The 19,919-nt window shown below is 45.1% G+C and overlaps 1 protein-coding gene across 1 annotated transcript; it reads left to right on the top strand.

Annotated features, from left to right (window-relative positions):
• Positions 1–1,272: 1,272 nt before the first annotated feature.
• Positions 1,273–19,666, top strand: TTC12 (tetratricopeptide repeat domain 12). The gene is made up of 21 exons (XM_086476856.1): positions 1,273–1,336; positions 1,833–1,984; positions 2,584–2,614; positions 3,143–3,220; positions 3,727–3,848; positions 4,664–4,723; positions 5,525–5,596; positions 7,186–7,246; positions 7,437–7,625; positions 8,196–8,265; positions 9,410–9,498; positions 10,590–10,758; positions 12,426–12,518; positions 12,735–12,798; positions 13,777–13,911; positions 14,033–14,134; positions 14,865–14,933; positions 15,759–15,860; positions 16,633–16,732; positions 18,474–18,699; positions 19,591–19,666. The coding sequence occupies exons 1-21, from the start codon at positions 1,273–1,275 to the stop codon at positions 19,664–19,666; spliced, it is 2,124 nt and encodes a 707-aa protein (XP_086332982.1).
• Positions 19,667–19,919: the final 253 nt, after the last annotated feature.

Here is a 19,919-nt window from a genome sequence, read left to right as displayed (position 1 = left end):
CGAAAAGGATCTTAAACATTCCTGGGAGAAATGACATGCCTCTGCTGATATGCTCCCCGCTGTTAGCTGCCAGCAGGGCAGCTTGCCTCCTCGCTCTGCCAAATCAAGCCCAGATGTGTGTTTTGATAAACCAGCAAGGGAGCAGCAGCAGGAGACCTTACTTCTGGTTTGCATACATTCAGGCTGCAAGGCAAAGGCTGACCTGTTTGGCTGAGGGAAAAGGAGCCTGTTCAGGTCAGCGATCGGTGAAGCATTTCTCTGAGATGTCAAGCCAGAAATTAAGCAAGGAAAGCCAGGGTGAAGGTAGCGGCTCCCTACCGGCTCTGGACTAGGAGCCTCTCTGCCGTGCTGTAGATTACCTCTCATGGCTCACCTGGAGGGCCTTACCCCCCTGCTAAAGGGGTCCTCTGTAGGACCGTCTCAGGCCAGCCACTCTGCTGCAGTAGAAATACAGGCACTACTTGCCATCAAAGGGATTTTATCCAGGAGTAATGGGGAGGAAGAAAAGAAGTCACCTGCTTAATGCTCTGAAACACATTGCAAATATAAAAGCGTACTTTCTTCGCCATAGTAGCCTAGCTCTGCAAGAGCATTCAAAAGAAATCCGCAGAAGGCGGCAGGAGCGCCCTCCCTGCAGGTCTGTCCTGCTGAGGGTCTGCCCATCTGTGCTCAGCAAAGCACGATGGCAAGTTACACGTTCAGGCCCTTTAATTTCTACACCGGCGCTTCGGCGGCGCGGCAAGTCACCGTGCGAGGGCGACCGAGGTCTGGGCGCCAGCCCGGACGCGTACGTGCCCCCAGCTCCTGCCACAAGGGCCCTGCTCCGCGCTGGGGACCAGCCCCCTCCGCGCCGCAAGGTAAGGGGCCGGGCCGGGCCGCGCGGCGCGTGCGGGGCTTTGCACAGCACCGGCGGGGCCGGGCCAGGAGAGGGACCCCGTGCTGCACCCCGCAAGGGGAGCTCGGCGGGCACGGAGCGCGGCCGCCCCTCGCTGCGCCTGGGGGAGAGGAGGCCCGGGCGGGGAGGAGGACGGTGACCGGCCGCGCCGGAGCGGGAGCGGCCGCAGCCGCAGCCCCCGGAGCCGCTGCCCGGCGGCTGTGCGCGAAATGGCGGACATAGCCACGCCCCAAGCGTCCCACCTGCCGACGCTGCGTCAGGAGCGTGGCCGGCGGGCGCGGTTCCCACGGCAACGGCGCGGTTCCCACGGCAACGGCGCGGTCGCTGCGTCTCTTCCGGCCCGGCTGGACGCCTCGGGCGTCCTCCCCGGCCCGGCCATGGTGTCCGACGGGCAGCGGGAGGAGGATTTCCAGCGGTTCCTCCGCCGTGTGGACGACGTCGGTAAGCGGGGCCGGGGCGGAGCTGGCCGGGCGTGGGGTGGTGCCGCCCGCCGGGTGCCGGAGGCGGCGGTCGGACATCCGCGGTTCTTCAGCTAGGGCGCCGGGGGCTCAACGGGAAAGGGGGTGGGTAGAAGGAAGGCAGAAAAGGAAGGAGAAGAGGAAAATTCCCGTGTCCCCCCCGTTCAGAGTTTGTCTTGTGTGAAGCCTCCTCATGAGCGCAGGCGTCGTGAGCCTTTGCGGATGCCAAGAGCCGCTTTGTAGACCGAGGAGTTTTTGTAACGCAGCAGCTGTGTGTAGGTGGCTCTCGAAGGGAGATGAAGTCGTATTTGTGAGTGTTTCTAATTGTAAAGGCCGTCCCGTCACCAGTGCCCTCAAAAGCAGACGTTGTCAGGGGCACAGCTGAACTCCTGGTCCCTCCGGGTTCACCCAGGGCCACGAGTGTGTGTGTGTGTGTGTGCGTGTGCGCGCACCTCTTCTCTTTTTTATCCCCTTTTTAGTCAATTTAGTGCAAGGCTTGAACTCCGCAGACCCAGCCGTCAAGGAAAAAGCCATTGCTGAAACAGAGAAAAGGCTCCGTGATCAAGAAATGAGCAAGGAGGAAGAGAGCAAGGCCGCAGTGAACAGAACAGTCATCAACACACGAGCTTCCGTAAGGGTTTTTTTCCCTTTGAAGTTAAAGATGCAGGCAGCTTAGGTGTTTTAAGTAACACTAGTTCACATTCCTTGCCCAGGAGAGAAAATTTTGAACAACGCTTACAAGTATGTTCTGAATGCAACTTTATTTTTTCACTAGCTATCTTATTGGGAGGTACTTGATGTCATGTTGTCCTTGTCTTAAGACTGCTACTGACAACCGGAATGCTCCTGTTGGATTTATCCAAGCTGGATGCAAGTACTGAGGTGCAGTAACTTACAGCTTTTACCTGCACTTCAAGAACTTGAGCCAAACTACTTGAAGACAGAAGAGGCCCTTCGTTAATTTCATTCAGCTTTGATTCCTGCAGCAGGGTTTGGATTTCAGTGATTTGCTTCCTTAAAGATACAAACGGAAGCTTTCCAGTAATGTCAAAAGTTATTAAGGCCTTACTTTGTGTAAGTGTCAGTTTCGTATTCCCTGCATGCGTCAGCCTGGATATTTCAGATGCCCTGTAGCTTTGAACACCTGAACCGAGTGTTCCTTTGCCGCCACGGGTTTTGCTAAAATGTCTGTATGTGTATTTGCATGCGCTGCGTTTCTCGTTTTTGTAGGACACGGCAAATGCAGAGGCAGCGAACACAGGTAGGACAGTGCTTCCTCTAGTACTTAGCATCTCTTCAGTCTGTTTTAGGAGACATGGAGGATTGCTGTTACTTCGTGCAAGACCTAATTCCTCTCCTGTCAAAGTCAAACCTAACTTTTCTTGAATCGAAATTCAGTCAAATCTAGGAACACGCTCGGGGACCTTACCAGTATGGCTATGCTCCTAGGTAGGAGGCTTGTTGGTGGAGTTTGTTATCGTACTCAGGCCTCCCCATCTAAAAAATTAGTATTGTGAATTGAAAAGGAAGCGAGTTTATCTATGGAGATGAGATACTTTGAGGCAAGTGTGTAAATCCTGAGTGGCAGCGTGGTCTTTCTGTGTGATCATGTTCCGATTTAATTATTGAAGTGTCCCGTTAGTATTTTCTTTGTAGAGAAATTACTCAGAAATACCTTAGAAATTACTTTTCTGTCATCTGTGGATTGATTTTAATGAACCTTGCTCTTTTTTTGGTTTTTGTTGTGGTTTTTTTAAACTAAAATACCACCAACTCTCCTGGCTGAAAGATGGCTTTCTGGCAATTTTGGAAAAGGATGCAAAAGAAAGAGCTAAACGAAGGAAGAGGAATGAACGCTTAGCAAACGGTAATTGCTAAAGGCTTTTCTAGCCAATTCCTCCAAAAAAGTACTTAGCAGGAACCGGGCTGGTGTCGGAGGCTATTGAGCTACTCTGTTATGGCCATTCTTACGCACATCAAGACAGTGCTTTGGTCGCCTGAGACCAAAGATCTTGTCCACAGCGTTGATTAGCTGGGTAGAACAGGGTTATATACCTCCCAGAGTTGTGGCAACCTGTTCTTCTCCACGCCACCTCTTTCGGATGAGGGTTTGGGGTGGAGGGCGCGAGTTGGAGTATTTCAGAGCTGGGCTGGGCCAAACCCAATGCTTGGTTTTCCCTCTGAAAGAGGAACGGGGATCATGTGCATGAACAGCTTGGAAGTCCCCTGCAAACAATGGCTGGCGAAGGCAGCTGCAGTGGAGCTGGACTGGAATTCTGGTGATTCGGGAGAATGCAGCCTCTGTTTCCTCATTCGCCATTTGGGGAAATAAAAACCGAACGTTATTTAGAATGAGTGTCTGTTGTTTTGCAGCTCTGAAAGAGAAGGGAAACGATGCCTTCAGGAAAGGGGACTATGCCACAGCCATTCAGAGATACACTGAAGGTCTGGAAAAACTGAAAGATAAGCAGGAACTTTACACAAACAGAGCACAGGTCAGCATGTGGCCGTGAGCCATCGCTATACTGCTTGTACTGTGACTTTGCCAGGATAGAACCCAAAAAGTTGTTCTAAGTGAGTTCCTAACAGGTAATACTTGTTGTATTACAGAGAGGCTTCAAAAAGGGAGCAAACAATTTTTCCTGGCCATCCTCCACTACCAGGACTTAATGAGTTCTGCTTCGCCGCCGTATTATCAGTAGTAAATTTTCGCTGTGACTAGAAGCTCACGGCAAGGCAGTGCAGACCGAAGGTGTTAACCTTTGTGCAAACTTAATGAAGGAGTTGCACAAAGGAGATTAATAGGGGTGTAAATTCTTCCTTCTTGATCAATGGGTCTGAATCCCTCGGAAGCATTCGTTCTGCTATGGCTAGTCCTTTCTGAGGGAGCGTTCGTGTCTCCTTCTTGCATGGGGCACAGGTGAACCTGTGTTCCTCCAGAATAAGGGGAAAAAATCATGCTAGTTCATAGTTTTATTTAAATGCTCTGATTTTTTTGTTTGTTTGGGTTTATTTTTTGGGGGGTGTCACTTTTATGACTGTAGAATGTTAACACTTGCTTTGCATTCTCTACTCGCCTTGTATAATCCATATGTGTGCATTGAATTTTATTAGATTTATTCTAAATTACAGACTCCAAGGAGTGGAAGACAAGTTAAGAAACAGCTGGTATCTTGCAAAATCAATGGCTAGGCAAATCAACAGTCTAGTTCTTGGGTTTTTTTGGTTAGCTAATGTTTGTACAATAATTAGTGGAAGTTGTTTGAAGTATTCTAGTTCTTCTGCCTCGACTCTCTTGGTTTTATTTCAGGCCTACCTGAAGATGCGTGAGTATGAAAAAGTCGTTGGTGACTGTGAATGGGCATTAAAGGTAACATCAGGATTCTGTCTTTTATGATCAGATCAAGCGCTCCTGGAAGGCAGCTTTGTGTGTAACTGATGGTATAGAGACCGCTCACTGGTGGAAGTGAAAGGACGTGGTGGTGTTGCACAGATTCCTGGGTTTACTTGAATAGCATAAAGCAGTTAATATTTCAGTGCTGCCTGTGCGCAGAAGCTTCTCTAGCTCTTAAGAGCTTTTAGTTAAAAAGTTTGTTATAATGATAATAAGCTATTAACTGCACACGTTGGCACACAGTGTCTTGCCCGTCCTTCTGAAAAGGGAAAAGGGACCCTTTAAGCTCACAAAGATCAGATCTGGTGGGAAAGGTAGAGATTATATAAAATGCCAAAGAGCTGAATCCAACTTTCATTTCGTCCCATTTTCATTTCATTCCTGGCAAAACTAATCAGAAGGTATGTGGAAATTCTGTTGTAGAAGTTCTGCGAGTATAGGCTTGTTGATGCAGGCCTTAACAGTACCCGACTGCATAACAGACTGCTCGTGTTGCCTGAAGTGCAGTTTTCTGGGAAGGATCTTAGCACCAGCTAACACAGGCTTTCCGCCTTTAACCAGACCACAGCCTGTGTTCCTTGCATAGGGAAGGAAGTGGGTACCTGGAGGTAATAATTCGGCATATAAAGTTTAGATGCTTTTAGTAGGTGGTATGCATACCCGCTTCCGTGCTTACAGTTATTTGGGGCAGCTATAACTATTAATCAGAAGGCTGGAAAAAGTATTCAAAGGTTAAAATTTCTGAGCACGTAATTAATAATTCCTTTTTTAACACAGTGCAATGAAAAATGTATTAAAGCCTATTTTCTAATGGGGAAAGCTCACCTGGCACTTCAGCACTACCGTGAGGTAAGTTGACTAAATCTTGTGGCCGTGGGACCACGTTTTGGTCCGCTTTTGACGCGATGTTGTGAGTGAGGGGAGAAATCTGTGATCCTAAGAACTGGACAAATGAAAGTACGTCGAGAGAGATTTTCTGTGCTTCGCCAAGACTAGCAGTCCTAAAATCAAGGCTTCTTTCCACGTCTGAGTAAAATGGCCTGTATCCTTTACTTGGGTACTCACAAAATGTGGGTGGACACTTCTGTGTAGCTGTGTCAATTTGCACTCTAATCAACCTCAAAAGAATGAGGGAATTTTCTATGCAGTATACGTGGTTTACCTGCTGGGAATTTGTCACCGCTTGGCTGCCGGACACCAGGACAGCAAGCTTTACTCCGGTGCTGGGAGGCTTGGGTCTAGACTGGGTGAGTGCTTGGGGAGTCCGCAAGGATTGCATGCGTACTCAGAGCATCCCGTGTTCGGCCCTTCTGTGGAAGTGCCTCAAGACTGATATTGGCAACGTGTGCTCAGGGAAGTGGTAGTGCTGGAAGTGCCGTATTTCAGCTCGGGTAAGGATCGGAATGAAGGAGTGCCCTTGTCAGGTACTGCAGACTCCTGTGATTGCAGTCTGCTAGCAGTGACTACATTGCTCCCAAAGAGACAATCCAGTAAAATGTATTTCACTTCTTTATCCTAAATTGCTCTGTGCAGAGGGTGTCACTAAACTGTTGCTGGATATAACTAAGAAATGATTGCATGTCTCTATGTATTTCAAGTTAAGTGAACTGTTAGGATGAAAGATGCTGGTGAGAGTGATACGATTTTTTCTTTCCAAGATCCTAATGAAATGAATGTCAAACAAAAGATTTAATCCTGCATTTCATGTGTGAAAACCTAATGGAAGCATAAACACTGTTAAAATGATGGAACATCCTGTTAACAAATACCTAAGCTTGAATTAAACTGCCAGATATTTTAGTGCAACCCTGACCCTTCGTCTTCAAAAATAACAAAGAGCCTGAAGAGGAGAGCGGGCAAGCTCAGAAGTGTTTCTGATCCTGACAGAAATGACTTCACTAGAAATAGCTGTAGAGCATGGACAATACAAGTCTACATGAAATCCACTGTAAGGGGTTCTTGGTGACTTGATCTGTGAAGAAGCTTCTTCCCTGTTACAAGCCTGGTGATCAGTTCAGTTCTGAGCATATGCTCAAGCTACACAAAACGCACAAACAGAAGATAAAGAGACACAATGCACATGTGTGATCCCTGCTGATAGTTACAGTGCCTGCAGTTCTAATGCTGTGCCTCATTTTCTGGTTTCTCACTGGAACTTGACTTTTTTGTTGCTACTAGGACGTTCCTAGGCTCGTACTTGAAATTTTCCTTTTAATTTGAAATAGCGGGCAGATGTAGGGGCTGAGAACAATATTCAACTTCCACTTTAAATTACGAAAGTTTTGACTTTTGTGTCTCCATAAAATTTATTTTTCACACTGCAGTACTGTGGCCCAAGAACTTTTGAGCTTAAAGTGGGTGACTCTGACTAGGATATAATTTTTACCATCTTCCCGTTTTTATCTTAAGTTGAGACCCTCTTTCTTTTCTCTGTTAAGTCCAGGCAGTGCTATGAGAAGATCTTGCAAATTGATCCCCAGAAGGAAAGCCTATTTAAAGGTAAGAAATAGCAATTTTGATTGTTTCTTCTTGAAGCTCTGTTTCACTCATCAGAGCTGTGGGTCATCCTCTACATCTGTATGTAGAAGGTAGTGCGCGCTCTGTCACGGAGTCAGCTTCATTTTTTCCTTGAAACTTGGCCGTATCAAAACGCTTAACTGCCATGCTTTGTCTTCTTTTGCTTTCCAAGATTGTATGAATGAGGTAAACTTGGAGGAAAAAAGAATGAAAGACGAAGAGAGAGCAATGAAGGAAGTTCAGTCGGGAAAGCTTGCTGCTCTGTCCATAAAAGAACTTCTGCAGAGACTTGACAGGCCTGACCAGAATATCCTCTACTATGCAGGAGGGATCAGGCTTTTGACAGGAGCTGTGAAAGACTGTAAGTATTTGACGCAAAGGTTGTTGATCGTCGGTGTTGTAACCCAAGCAGATGAATGCACGTGGAGTCGTTTTTAGAGGAACAGAAAAGCTATTCCTATGTTCAAAATGTCAAATGTTTGATATTTCAAAATTTACAGCCTGTAGATATTTCCGTATGTTTTTTAGAACTAGCCTGATGGTGTGGCTGAGCTGTTAAGACTTCTTCAGGATTTGGGTCTCTTAAGAGGCGTTTCATTTGTTTAGAAATATTTGTAATTCTCTGGAAAGCATATTGATTTGCAAAGCCAGTCTCATGCTTCTGCCTTCCTAAAAGGCCTTTAACTTGAAGTCAACTGTTCTTTACAGCACCAGGCGTGATTAGAGCAGTCTTCAGCTTTGAAGCTGCTTCTACTTCAAGGCGCGTTCTGGGAGTTTTTCCCCTCTTTTAGTGATGTTCTTTCCCCACAGCTGTTGATCCAGTGACCTTTTCTTTTAACACTGTGTTATAGAAGAGCAGGAGTCTGCCTACACAATGGTACATCAGCCAGATGGATCATAGAGCTGATTTGTTTCTCTCTGAATTCTTCAGGCACTGAGCAAACTTTATTTAGAACAAACAATGGATTCAGTATCCTCAAAGACAACGAGGTTGTAAGACGGTAAGAGCTCTCCAAAGGAAAACAGTAGGGTGTTACAGCATGAGGAAATGAAAATATTGCTTTCAAGAAACACAATCACCTCTTGAAACACAGATGAAAGAATCAAAAGATACTGTAATGACAGATTTTAATGTCTGAATGGACTGACTTGTATCTGCCTCTTACGCGAACAGTGCTGTCTTAGAGGCAGTAAGGAGAATTAATGAATTTCTTCTTCTGTCTCCTATTTCTGTATAGTTATGCTGGTGAGAGCAGGTTCGTGAAAAAACTTAATATAAAAGAACATCTGAAAGCACGTAGTTGCTTTAAGTCTACCTGGCTAGGCTCCGTGATGCTATTAATTGCCATCAGGAAATATTTGGCCATATAGGTCTGTCATGTAACCTGTGAAACTCTCTAATCCTGTAATCAAGGAAGAGGATCATCTCTGGGGACCTCTGTCTTCTGCTGCTGTGTTTTTCTTGGCGGCCATTATATTGTGTTTCAGTAACCAAGAAACAAATCTGACTAATATTTATCTGTGTTGCTTTGTAAACTTCGCACATAGAGGGATCTCTTGTCTGAATGTATATTTGAGTCAGGTTCAGATAGATAATGGAAACAAGTAAGAGGCGCAAAAGATGCGATTTGAAAATTTTGCACAGTTAAGTTGGTTCAGAGCAGCATCATCTGGTTGAACAGGGCAGGAGAACTGTTTTTAAGGTTGTCGGCGTGACTGCAGCTCAGGCTTCTGTAGGGCTCATCAGTATTTTGGGTGTTGGCTGTAAACAGGCTTAAGAGATGAAGCACTTGCCAGATTTGCACAAAGTTTTCCTGTCCTGGCTATTCACAATTTACTGCAGAACGGAATTTATCGCCTGTATTGTGCTGTGTAATGCTCGTATGGGGGGGGGGGGGGGGGGGCGTGTGGTGAGGGTAGAGCTAGTAGAGCAGATCAGAAACCTGATCTCAGGGGAGGTCCTCTGGAAAACAAGTCTGGTGGTCCTAAAAATGTTTAACCAGAGAGCTGGGTCTAGAGCTGATGAGCTTAAGCGTTCACGTGGCAGACCCTCATCTCTGTGGGGCTCTGCTGATTTCCCTAGCCAAAGAGCTATTTGTTTGACCTGTCCTTTGTTCTTTTTACGAGCTAACATTTCTAATTTAGGGGCTTCTGTGCAGAGAGAAAAAACCCTGCTGAAGTGGATCTGTCTGTTTCTCTTCTCTTCCTTTGGCAAGCTGTCTGCACCGGGAATGGTAAAACTATGCAATCAACATTAATCATTGTTAGTGTATTGTTAATATGGCACTTACTGTGTCTAAAATTGTTGTTTGGCGTGAACATCGCTTTCCCAGAGCACTTGGGTCTAGACCTTATTGCAAACGAAGTTTTACAGGGGAAATGCCAGTGTTGGACGCGTACTGCTAGCAGCAACCACAATTTTGGCCGTTCTGTGCACGATGAGAGGAAATTTCCAGTCTATTTCTCTGAGCATTTTAAAATCTACTGAAGGGGTGGGAAGTAAATTCCCTGTGATTATTGCTGCTCCTAAGATAATATCACTCGTATCATTTTGTCTCTTTTTAAGCAGTTACACCAGCAAAAAGCAGAGTTTTATAGAAGTGCCATTAGAGAAGGCCAAATTCCTTTGGCATTTGCAGTCGGTAGTCACTGGGCAGTCAGCCCTTGCCGCTGTTTCTAGGGAGCATCCGTGTAGACGAGAAGTGGGCTGCGGGGTGGTGGGTGGTAAAGTGGTGCAGAGTGCCACACAAGGAAAAGACAGAATGCTTGGTGACAGCACCCGTGTTGACTTGTCTATCATGGGATCCAGCTGATGCGCAAGGGAATACTCACGCCGCAAGGTAAGGAGAACGCCCATTTTCTGTTCTGCCTGTAGGCAGTCAGCAGTAAATACAGAGTCACGTGCAGGCTGGCGTAGCTTCTGTGTTTGTGCCTGGCAGGGCAGCGTACCACTGTGCCTGAACAGCCTAGACCCTAGCAGTTGGCGGGCAGCCGGTGAAGCGAGGAGCACTGTGTGCTCGCGATCCCGGTGTCGCTCTGGTTGAAGAAGCACTTGGTGCCTGAGAAGCTAGCGTGTTGCTAGTGAGAGCAGAAATTCAAACACCAGTTGTTGAAGTAATGACGCTGAGAGATTGGTGGGTGCTCTGCCTTAGCACTGCTCTGCAGGAGTGTTAAGCAGGATGAGCACATCGGAGTGAACGAGCACATTAGTGGATGGAATAAAGACATTAAAACCTCGTAAATCGGTACCTAGGGGAAAGAAAATAGAAAAGTAAGGGGGGTGCTAGTGTGTGACCTTGCTCTTAGATCTTCTCTTTTTTTTCAGAAGAAAATCAGCGTCTCCTCTTGACTCACCCTGACGTGAATGCACAGCTGCCAAAACTGCTTTCTTCTGGGGTGTCGGAGATTCAAAAGGAGACATTGGCACTAATTTCTCTTTACTCAGAGAATGAGAATGGGAGGAGGCTGCTAGTCAGGCACCAGGACCTAACCAAGTAATAAACACTGCTGAACCTCAGAAAAATTTCCTTAATGCCTGGGTTCACAGATTTTCGGAACCCATTCCCCTAGCACCAAGGTGACAGGCCTAGCTAGGCAAAAGTAAGTTAGGTGTGTGGGGAAAACTTCAGTCAACTTTGTATCTGAAGATGTCTGTGAAGCTAAGGAGAAAGGGCTTATTCCTGAGGATGTTTGTGTAATTTTGAGGCATCGTTACCTTTTTCAAACCAGTAAGTGTGTGTTTGTATAGCAGCCAATCAGGAGCTCACACTGTTCTCTCTTAGTAGCTCATGGTTTCAAGCTGTGACTCTCTCCTCATTTGGTAGTTGGTATTTATGATTATTCAATGTTGCCATGAGTCACTGAGTGGAGAAAGAAACAACGGTCTATTACGTTTATCCTATTACCCTGCTATTTCCTTTTAGAGTTAAGCAGAGGAGAAATTTTAATTGACTGCTTTGCACTGCATTGTTTGAAATAATGAATGAACAGAAAAGATTCTCCAAGTTGTACACACTTCATTGTATTATATGCAACATTAATCCGGAGACATTTTTCCTTGGAGGAAAGGTTAAAGAAATGAACCACATCTGAGAGGATGCTTAAAAAAGGCAGATAATATTACCGTGGCTTGATGTCTCAGGAGCCTGAAAAAACTTCTGCTGAGTTTCTGCAAGAGCTCCTGGGCCTGATTGCTGGAAAAGAGTTAGGATGCTCAGAAAGTCAAGCTGCAGATATTGAGCTTCTCTGCAGTTGGGCTTGTCATCAAAAAGTGACGAGACTATAGGTTCTCTTACTGTGCTGCCAAGTCAGAGAAGGGTGGCAGAGAATTTCAGCTCGGTCGAGGAGCATGTGGAAACCCAGCACACGTCTGCAGATGTACGTATTGTTTGGAGGAGCTTATGGGTTCACAGTGTGAAGTCCTGCGAGTTGCCTAGTGTTCCAGTCCCGCAGCCACAAGCGCACGCTATTCCAGAAGCTCAGAAGGTGAATGGTGTGATGCTCTTTTTTTGTCCGTGCAGGAGATTGAGTTTTTCTTCGCTACTGTAAACCTTTCCAGTTAACCCCCTCCAAAGACTGTTGGTGGGTTTGCTCAGCACGTACTCTTAAGCCGTGCAAGCACCAACACTGACGTGCCCTGCAGGTCTTTACAGTCTGTTGAAGCTGTTCGCTACGGGGCTGTGGCTGATGGCATTCTCGCTCTTGGCTACTGCGTTCTTCTTGCGTGTCCCTAAGATGTTCGCCAGCAGCAAAGCAGCTTAGCTTCAAATATCTGTGAAGCTTACATGCTGATGAAATGTTCTAATGCTGACAGAAACTGGTACGTGTGTTGAAATCCCTGTCCTTGTGCTAAGAGGGACGATATAGTGGTGGACTTGGCAGCGTTAGGTTTACGGTTGGACTTGATCTTCAAGGTCTCTTCCAACCTAAACGTTTGATTCTGTGAATACTGCTAGAGAATCTAGTGCCAAAATAGTGTCCTAATGGCAATTGGGTGTCTGAGTATGTTTGGAGGGCCTAGTATATCCAGCTTGGTCAAAACCCTACTGAACACAAAGGTGTTTAAGTTCATAAATTGTGTTGGTGCACTGAAAATACAATTTTGACCTTTAATAATTAAAGCAAAGCTGACCTAAACTTTTGGGGCTTTTTTTAATAACAGATGGCTGCAGATTTTGATGACGTTCGTCAACAGCACTGATGCCAGGGCTAGCAGTGCCATGAACATACTATCTGATTTAACTGAAGAGGAAAGGTAACTTACATTTCTTCATTCATTTTTATAAAGTTGTGCTTTGAAATGTACTAACTGAGCTAGTGATGGAGACTGTTGGCCGCCTTTGCTGTGAGGGTAGACGGCTAACTGATGTTTACTTTGTCTTTATGTTGTTGTCGTTGTGTTGCCTCTATCTGTGATGCTTTTGTCTGAAACTTCAAGTGTCCAAATATGTCTTGCTTTATCCCCCTACAGGTTCAAAACCCAGTCTCGTGTCATGCTTTCCACAGGTGTTTTACCTTTATTCACCCAGTTGCTGGTATGAAAGATCTCAGTTCTGTACTTCTGGGTTAGTTTTGTCTTGTGACCGCTCTTCCCAGTTTTACAGCCAGTTGCTCCTAGACAGAACCCCTCTGTGGTAGAACTACAGTAGTTACCATGTCTCTAGTTCTGTCGGCGTAAGAAATCCGGTTTTGTCATACACTTGCCTTGGGAAAATGTTTTCAGTCTCCAGTACTTGTAACGCGTAGAAACCGAGCACTTAGTTTTATATTCAGTGAAAACTCTGGACTTGGTTGCAGATTCCTGCTGGTAATCTCTCAGGCCAGGATTTCACTCTCAGCTTTGTGTTACGCTCTTCTTCATGTGACTTTAAGCCACTGTCACCAACTGGTTATACCTTGGAGAGTGACTTTCTCTGTTTCTTTCTAATCTGAGAGATCAGGGCGCAGAGATAACATCAGGTCACACGGTAAAGATGTTTAGTGGTTCAGATCCCTTTCCTGGTTATCGTTTATTTAAACTACAAACTTAGAGTACTGACAGAAACCTGTCCTCAGGAAGAGGGAAGGTGATAGGGCAGATTGCTTCTGTTGCAGAATGGCGAACATAGCTGGGAAGTGAAATACTTCCACCTCTCCAGACGAGCACCAAGACAATGCCATCATCATAGCATTTTTATGTTGCTTGTTGCTCTCCTTTTGAACACACCTTACTGGAATTACAGCTGCAGCGGAGGCTGTTCCGTTCTGTGACCTCCGTAAGTGATAGCAGGAAATATTCACAGTCTGAGGTTAGGGACCACAGAATCCAGTCACTTTTTCCCAAGACTCTTAAAACATCATCAGGAGATTCATCGTGAAAATGAGGGTGACTTGCAAACTTTGGACAGTTGGGATTTAACACAGGCGAGAGAGATTCCGGAATCCCATTCTCCATTGCCAGAGGGATAGGAACATGTATTTGTTGTTTCCTTGTCATTTGTTCTTAATTTGTTATTCCACTCCTCTGTTTTTAGAGCTCTGCTAAGCTGGCGAACCAGGCAGCCCTTGCCCGTTGCATCGGCATCACGGGGAATCTGTGTGCAGATGTAGTCATTCGAGCGCAGATGGCCGAGTGCAAAGAGTGCTGGCAAGCGTGCCTAAAGCTTGTGGTAAAGAAACTCGAGTGCTCCCTGGAATGGCATCAGGGCAACTCTGATGCACCACATCAGTAAACATACAGAATAATCTGAACCCCTGAACTGATTGCATTCTTCTCTCCTTTGTACGCAGGATGAATGCTTTGATGTCGGCACACCCGAATACCAGGAGTGTGTGTTTGCAGTGCTGGGCCTAATGATGAACTTGCTGCTTGAATCAAATGCGATCATCCAGGTATACAAGATCTGTGAATGTTCGTTGGGAGTGGCGTTCTTCTAATCGCTTCCTCAGAGATTCAGAATTGCTTGACAGTTAGAGCATCCTCCTCCCTTGTCACTGTAAATGCGCCTGATGCAAGTCACAGAGGTCGTACCACAACATTCAGATAGAACAGGTCGGGGAACGACCACGGGATATAGTGACCTCGCAGTCTGCGCAGGGAAAAAGAGCTCGGCTGCATTAGGTGGATTCAGAGCCCTCTTTCCTGTCAAGCCTGGTGAAGCACTTAAAGGCTGCCAACCCTGAATTTTGCTGCTGTTAATTTTTATTTGTTATTGGTGTTTAAGGTTATCGTCAAAGGTAGCTGACAATTTAAGTAAGCTAAAAAGTTTAAAAATTTACAAAAATTTTACCCCCCCGCAATGTAGTTCTGAGAAAAATACACAGTAAAGCACATATAGTACTTTCCCGTAGTGGTATAAATGTTCTGCTTGGCATCAGTCTCCAATTAGGGGAAATTCTTAGATGCTGGGCACATTCCAAAATTATTTAAAACTACGGATTCCATCAAGAAGGAAGAATTTCTTAAGTTACATCTGGGTGCTGAAGTGTTAGTAACTTCCTGCCGCGTGTGCCCTGATCTTCACTGGATTCTTTGTTGTGGACTACTTTGTCTGTTAACCCGTTTCTGCTCTAACACTTCCCAGCAATCAGCTGGACCTGAGTTTTCCACCTTGTTTTTCAGTGCTTGGCTGTGGACATAAGCGGCAGGTGCATGCCTCTCCTCCGGGCTAAGGAGGGAAGGATTGTGACAGTAAGTGGGTTATCTGTGGGCTAACAAAAGGTCGCCTTAGCTGACTGACCTGAACACTTCAGTGCAAGCTGCTGCCCTGTGCAAGTCTGTACGTTAGGCTTTGAAGCCCAGAACGTTCATAATTGGTAGCAGTAAAGAAATAATGTACCACTTCTATGATTCACTTTTTTATATTTTTTGATGCAAGAGGTTCTTAATATTCTCTTGAAATCTATTTAATAGAAGCTGTTACAAATCATATCATTATTAGGGTGGTTTTCATCTAAAACTCTTAATCTAGAAGCAAAGAAGCAAGAACAATTTGGGTGTTTAGCAGCTGTTTCTTTTTACGATTCTTGAAGGCGAATCGTACCGAGGAGATCGTACTGCTGTTAATGGTGTGTGACTCCCACAGACAGCAGTTATTCGAGGGAAATGGGTAGGAGCAGATGTGGACTCGGAGTCCACTCGCCTCTCTGAACTTACATGAATGGTTCTCATCTGTTTTACTTGACTCAATACCAGCAGTGCTGGGCTGTTTCTTCTAGGAACTTGTTTCAATAAATAAACATACAGGGAGTTGCCTGATCTCAGTTTGGTCTCATCTCCCTCTGCACTGAGTCTTCAGAAGCTGTGCTGAGTTCAGTTTCCAGTAAGCCCTAAAAAAAAGCCTTGTCCTAAAGATGTTCTTCAATATATTTCCGTAAATTTTTGCCTTTTATCACCTTTATTGTTTTGGTTTTATTCTGCAAAACCAAAATAATTTGAAAACTCCTTAAAGTCATCTGCACAAATAAACTTTTTTTTTTTTTTTCCCCTCTTCTCTCACTCTGTTTTCTAATTAAGAGAGCCATTGGAGTGCTAAGTCGCGTCCTGCCAGCATCCTCCTCGGCGGTAGAAGAAGTAGTGAAAGGAGGGGTGGTAAAGAAAATAATCAAATTCTTGAAAGTAAATTGATTTCACAAAATTCACTTTATTTCTGCCTGTATTGTCCCTTAAGAAAACCATAATTGCCCCTGTGTTTAGCATCCTTTCCCTAGGAGAAAGGCCTGTGCAGCCACTCTGGCTGCATGTGTCTGCATCTGTGTTGTCCATTATAACAGTGCTCTCAAGGCTAATTTTAAGCTAGGTAGCCAGTTTGGAGACTGCCTTCTGTAGTCTGGTCCGTAGCCCAGATTTTTCACTTGTTTGCGTATGAGCCAGATGCCTGTGCACGGCTCTGCTGGCAGAGACCTGCAAATTCGAGAATCCACTATTGCAGACCTAGTTGGAGGATTAAAGCTTAGAATCGGTGCGATCTAATTCGGACCACTGAAAAGCAATGGAGCCCTTTCCGCTGATTATCAGAGGGTGCCGAATCAAGCTTGGGGGCGATTCTTTCCTAAATAGTACCTCTGTTAATCTGTAGACACTGTTTTGCTCTATATCTATGTATCTAGCAAGCGTCAGAAGAATTAAGAGTTTGAAAGGAACTGGGCTCCAGAGATTCAGGGAATTTTGTGTGTTCATTGCTGGCCGGAAAGAGATGGTTCTTGTGTCATTTTCAGCCTGTTTTCGTCTTGAGATAATGGACTCTAGAAAGGTCTTGAGTTGGTATCTGGGTTTAGGCATAAGGAATACCTAATTATCTCCAAGGTACCTAAGCTATTGTGTAACCTTGAATAAGCTGGGGTATGAACAGTGTGTCTGTTAATGGGTGCTTTACTCTAATCAAATCTAGGCTGGAGGACAGATCACATCCAATTATGGTATAAAGGCCCTTTGCGTCTGCACCAGAAGTAATAGGCAAGCTCAAGAAGATCTAGTGAAGTCAGATAAAAGTAAGTGACAACTTCCCTGATGAGAGACTGAATGCAGAGATGTAATCTCAGTGTCATCCAATTACTTTCTTCCCCTCTAGAACGGAACTGAACACTGGGTTTTGCTCTCGCAAGACTTTAGCCGTCTTTTCTGAGTAATGTGCCGTTTGACGTCCTGAAATAGTGCTTAATGAGCCTTAGCTCTGTGTGTGGATGGAAATAGGCCTGTCGGATAACGAGCCCAAGTCAGAGTAACTGCACTTTCCTCTGGTGAAATGGCTCGATGTGCTTTTTCAGCGCCAGAAGTATGTATGCTCTGAAAAAAGTGCTTGTAGTCTGTAACTGGATTGGGTTGTATTTCCCCAAGGCTAAACTAAGAAACTTCATTCAGAAGTTGAGGCTGTTTATGGTTTCCTTCAATGTGCATGTGGATGTTTGTCCTGGTATTAAAAGGAAACGGATATGGAGACAGTGATGGTATCAGACCCAGGTGTCTTAGGGTATTTTTGAGTATATTTGCTCTAGTCATGCCGTATAACACTACTTAGATTGCATTAAATTCCAGGTTCAATTAATGCTAATGTAACTGCAACAGAGAATACTTAAGTTTTATCTAAATGGTTGAACCTGTCAAGAAACTGTCAGCTCATGTAGTTCAACTTGAGCCCTAAGGATTTCTGCTCATTAAAAGCCTCTCGGAGCATCATCTTCCTTTTGTACACCCCGTATTAGTTTCACTGTCATCTGTAGATGAAGCTTTCATTTCCTCAAATTAGCAATAACACTTCACTCTCACTCTTTCCACCAAAACTCTGGGTATTAATCTTGCGAGAAGTCGCTGTTTCTTATTTTTGTCACCTCTGTTTGCCAAGCCTGTTGCTAGGAGCCTGTTGGAATCAAGCCATAGCCCCGTGACATTAAATTGCATTCCAGCTGGGCCGCTTAGTTCAGCTTGTGCACCAGCCACTGCTGCCGTCTGGAGCAGCACTGCCTTTTCAGAAGATATTATTGCAGCAGAAAAGGTGGGATGGGATCTGGAAGAACAGATGGGACCACGAAAGAAAACCAAAGCATACTTAGGTAACCCCCAAGAAAACTTCATGCATGTGAAAGCCATGGCCGTATTTTATTTAGAAAGCCATCTGTCTAAATGTTTCTACATTCTGTGGCCTGAGATGTTGCTGCTGCTTACAGATGCCAGCAGGAGCTGTAGAACTCTGTGTCAAGAGCATAGATGGAATACTCTGCTGCTGTACCTTAGTCCAGGTTACAGAAGCAGATGAGCTGAGCTGCTTTATGTTGCCTGAGGATATATACAAAGCTCTGTTTTCTGTTCCTTTTTTCAGCTATTCTTTCCCCAACAGCATTGCTGTCTTAACACATTTAGCTTGGCACAGGAAGTGCTCTACTCTCTGCTCACCCTGCTAGTATGGTGGGGTGAAGGGCCAGTGCAAGACCCTGCAAGCAGCAAAAGTGGCGTGTTCAGAGAAGTGTTGAACAAATGCAGAAACGCAAGCTCCATGCTACAGAATCTCTTAGAGCGTAGATTCAGTTTTGTGAGAAAGACAGCAAGGCAGGTGAAGCCGAGATGGCATCCTGGATCCTGAGCTATGACACTCCTTTACTCCTCCAGGTTTTCTAGAAAAGTGCCGACATGGAACAACGCTCACTGCCTAGGAGTTTAGGCAAAGACAGGAAGAAATGTCAGTGCTACTTGAACAAATCTGTGTGCGTTTGTACAACTAATCTCTCTTTCTCCCAGGGTTCAGTGTGCTGCTGAAGCTCTTGGACTCGGAGAATGAAACGATTGTGGCAAATGCCGCTTTCTGCCTTGGCCAGTGCCTTGCAGTTCCCGGAGCAGCAACGTCCTTACTGAATTCCAATGTTGTGATGGTTTTGTTGAGACATGCTGGTGGTGATGCTACAAGAACTTCAGTGCAGGAGAATGCAGCAATTGCTCTGGGGAAGCTTTGTGTCGCTGAACCGAGGTATTGTAAAAAAAGGCTATGGTTCTCCTGCACCGGTTTGTTGTTATTAGGTGATAATTCTTGAAAAACTGAGCCACGTAAGTCGATTTCATTAGTAGAGCAGGCAGGTACAGGGCAGATGATCAGTTTAGAGGACTGCAATGAGATCTATTACCCTTCCTCCAACTAGAATTCCCGCTTGTGCTACTGTCCCCACGGTTCTGCTTTAGGGTTCCTGTGTTGTTAGTTGTCTGTCTTAACGTGTTTCAAGGAGCTCGTTTTGTATTGCTTTCTGATGTTACCTCTGCTGGAAGAATGGAAGGAGGAGGAGTGATGTTATACGTTTGGAGAGGTCAGAGCAATAAAGAGAGCAAAGCAGAAGTATAAATGTCAGCAAAGAATGTTTGCTGCTGCCTGCCAAGAGTATGCCAAGCTCTAGCTAGCTGCAAACTGTCAACAGGATCTTGAACTGCAGTCCAGACAGAGGAGCTGAGTTCAGCTTGTGAGTGTACATCCTGAACCGCTGCAGAAAGCAAGGGGCAATGCTGAGGTTCCAAAAGTTTAAGTCTCTTGCTTCTGCTGGAGATCCCAAATGAGATAGATAAAGTACCTGCTCTGAGGCTTGCAAAACACTCCAGAGCTGTAAAAGGGAAGCACCTTCTTTTCTTAGTTTTGTTAATTTGGGATGTCACCTATTTGAACAATTGTCAAGTACGCTTTTGAGCTTTTCTTTTTCTTTCTGTGGGGAATAGTAATCGAGAAACTTTTCTCATGCTACTTTAGGAGCAGTTTATCGAACGTAGCATTAAACATCCTTGACAGTTTGGGCATGGGATATAGCAGAGCAGTGGGAACTTTTATTATCGTTGGTCGTCTTATATTCCCCCAGCAAGCTTTCTGTGGTCTTTTCAGGCATGTTTTGCAACTGCGGAAACTCAATGGACTGGCTATCCTGAACTCCTCTATGAAATACGTGCATAGCATCTGAAGTCTTCAAGAGAGCTTCAAAACCTGCTGTTACTGTCACTTGCTGTTGAGTGTTTTCTTCTTTTCTTTAATAAAACTAACTCAGGAGAAAGAAGTTCATTTGTTATCTAGGCTAACAACTGAAATAATTCGCATTAAGCTTGCCTCTGCTTTAATAAATGATCGTTTATTAAAAGAAATAATTTTCTTACTTACTTACCCTTTCCTACTGGCGAGTTCCTTGCTGGGTTTCACTGACTAATAGCTCGTCTAGT

The sequence above is a fragment of the Leptosomus discolor genome, chromosome 22, assembly GCF_034619465.1.
Source record: "Leptosomus discolor isolate bLepDis1 chromosome 22, bLepDis1.hap2, whole genome shotgun sequence".
Taxonomy (NCBI): domain Eukaryota; kingdom Metazoa; phylum Chordata; class Aves; order Leptosomiformes; family Leptosomidae; genus Leptosomus; species Leptosomus discolor.
The sequence above is the reverse complement of the archived record's forward strand: the minus strand, read 5'-3'. Positions and strand labels throughout refer to the sequence as shown.

Bases quoted from the DNA above. Each gene is read 5' to 3' on its own strand.
- TTC12 (XM_086476856.1), top strand. From the start codon at position 1,273: ATGGTGTCCGACGGGCAGCGGGAGGAGGATTTCCAGCGGTTCCTCCGC. The intron at 3,221-3,726 runs GTAATTGCTAAA...GTTGTTTTGCAG, and splicing joins GAATGAACGCTTAGCAAACG to CTCTGAAAGAGAAGGGAAAC. The intron at 7,626-8,195 runs GTAAGTATTTGA...TGAATTCTTCAG, and splicing joins GACAGGAGCTGTGAAAGACT to GCACTGAGCAAACTTTATTT.